Genomic DNA, 1843 nt, shown 5'->3' on the forward strand with positions numbered 1-1843 from the left:
GTATTCTTAAGGCTCTGGGGAAAACAGGTTCCTCCTCTTCTTCCCTCCTCCTCCTTGTCATCATTATCATCATCATTTTGTGTACTGAGGACAGAATGGAACCCAGGGCCTCATATGTGCTAAGCAAATGTTCTATAACTGAGCTAAGCCCTCAGTCCCTAAATAGGTTATTTAAATCAAGATGCTGAGACAAAAGGGTTTAGGGGGGTTTATATATTACAATATATCAGGGTAAGCTCTAAATGGACAAAGATCTAATACTAAAAAAAATGAAAACAAGGGCCCGTAAGGCATCTGCCGCCAAGTCTGATGACTTGGGTTCAATCCCCGAACTCACCGTGGAAGGAGAAAACTTGGCAGGTCCCCAAAAGCAGTCACATGATCTCCATATACACTGTTGCATAAATATACCTATACACATATGCACACATAAAATAAATAAGTAATACAATAAAAAATTGTAAGTAAAAATTAAAACATGTTTGTCTCTGTCCACTTAGGGGATCTAAAAGAGGATACACCAACAGCAAGCACACTTAATACCTCAAAATTTATTTTTAGTATGACTCTCCAAGAAGAGGAAGCAGGCTCTCTGGAAAAAATGGCTGGTTCTGAAGCTGGGGCAGGAAAGATGAGATGAGTTGGTGTGTTGCAGTCCCAGGGAGTCATGACAAACCAAAAAATCAAGCCAGAGTCCAAACCAAACCAACCAAAGAAAGCAGACCCAGATGGGAGCACATAGAAAGGCTGCAGGGGCCAACAGGAAGTGCTCTGAGGCCCAAACTGAAAAGTAGACTAACAAAGTGGAGGAGCACTGTGCGCAGAGGAAGAAGAGGCCTGGAGGCCCTACAGAGAGAGACAAGGAAAGGATAGAAAAGCACACAGATGGGAAGCATGGCTCTTGCAGCCCCTCACTGTCCTTCCTCAAGAACAGGCAGGGCAACCCTAGGGAAGAGACCTGGTAGATGCTGCTTCAGCCAGGTGCCATCAAGGCCAACATCACATAAATCATGCTGACAGTCAGAAGCTGTCTATGATGTGATGAGAACCTCCTGCTGTGTCTGTGTTCTTCCTTGGAATGACCATAAACATTAACGTTTATATTGAGAAAGACATCAGAGAAAATCCAAAATCCCACAAAGTGCATGACCAGCACTCATCACAACTGTCAAGGTCATCACAACCCAGGAAAATCCAGAATAGTGCCACAGCCCAGGGGAGCCCTAAAACACAGGACAGCTCAGTGTAATAATGTATCCTGGATAGAAGCAAGTGGTGAGGACTCAGGGAGCCCTCAAATGGCCACTGACTTCAGTTAACAGTGTATCGATGTCTGCTCCTGAGGCAGGCCACTGTATCATGTTGCTAACAGTTCAAACTGCTAACTGGGTGGAGGGGAATGTGGGAATCCTCTCATCTCAATTTTTCTGTAAATCTAAAACTCTTCTTAAGCATAATCTATCACAAGAATGGACACATGGAAGTACTCAAAGGAAATGCAGGGCTGGTGTGGTCGACTTTTTTGAGACTCAAATGTAGACAAGAAGGAGGGAAGGAAGGAAGAAAGGAAGAAAGGAAGAAAAGGAAGAAAGGAAAGAAGGATGAAGGAAGGAAGAAAGAAGGTGGATGGAAGGAAAAAAGAAAGAAGAAAAAGATAGTGAATTGGAACCCATAAGAATAAAAATGACGAAGTCAGTTAGAGTGTACTTGTATATAATAATAAATAAATCTTTAAAAAAAAAAAGAGGGGGGGCTGGCGAGATGGCTCAGTGGGGGAGAGCACTGACTGCTCTCCTGAAGGTCCTGAGTTCAAATCCCAGCAACCACATGGTGGCTCACAACC

At 43.6% G+C, this 1843-nt stretch overlaps 1 protein-coding gene across 10 annotated transcripts in view; it reads right to left on the minus strand.

Annotated features, from left to right (window-relative positions):
• Window positions 1-1843, minus strand: part of Nol4l (nucleolar protein 4 like) — a 122022-nt gene that overhangs the window by 48955 nt on the left and 71224 nt on the right. Inside the window, exon 2 of one of the 10 annotated variants that reach the window (XM_031372347.1) lies at window positions 338-411. The exons of the other annotated variants lie outside the window; for them this stretch is intronic. Within the exon in view, the coding sequence (XP_031228207.1) occupies window positions 338-403 (66 nt within the window). The 5' untranslated portion in view covers window positions 404-411. The remainder of the gene's footprint in view (window positions 1-337; window positions 412-1843) is intronic. 10 annotated transcript variants of the gene reach the window in all.

This window comes from Mastomys coucha, unplaced genomic scaffold, assembly GCF_008632895.1.
Source record: "Mastomys coucha isolate ucsf_1 unplaced genomic scaffold, UCSF_Mcou_1 pScaffold15, whole genome shotgun sequence".
Lineage (NCBI taxonomy): Eukaryota > Metazoa > Chordata > Mammalia > Rodentia > Muridae > Mastomys > Mastomys coucha.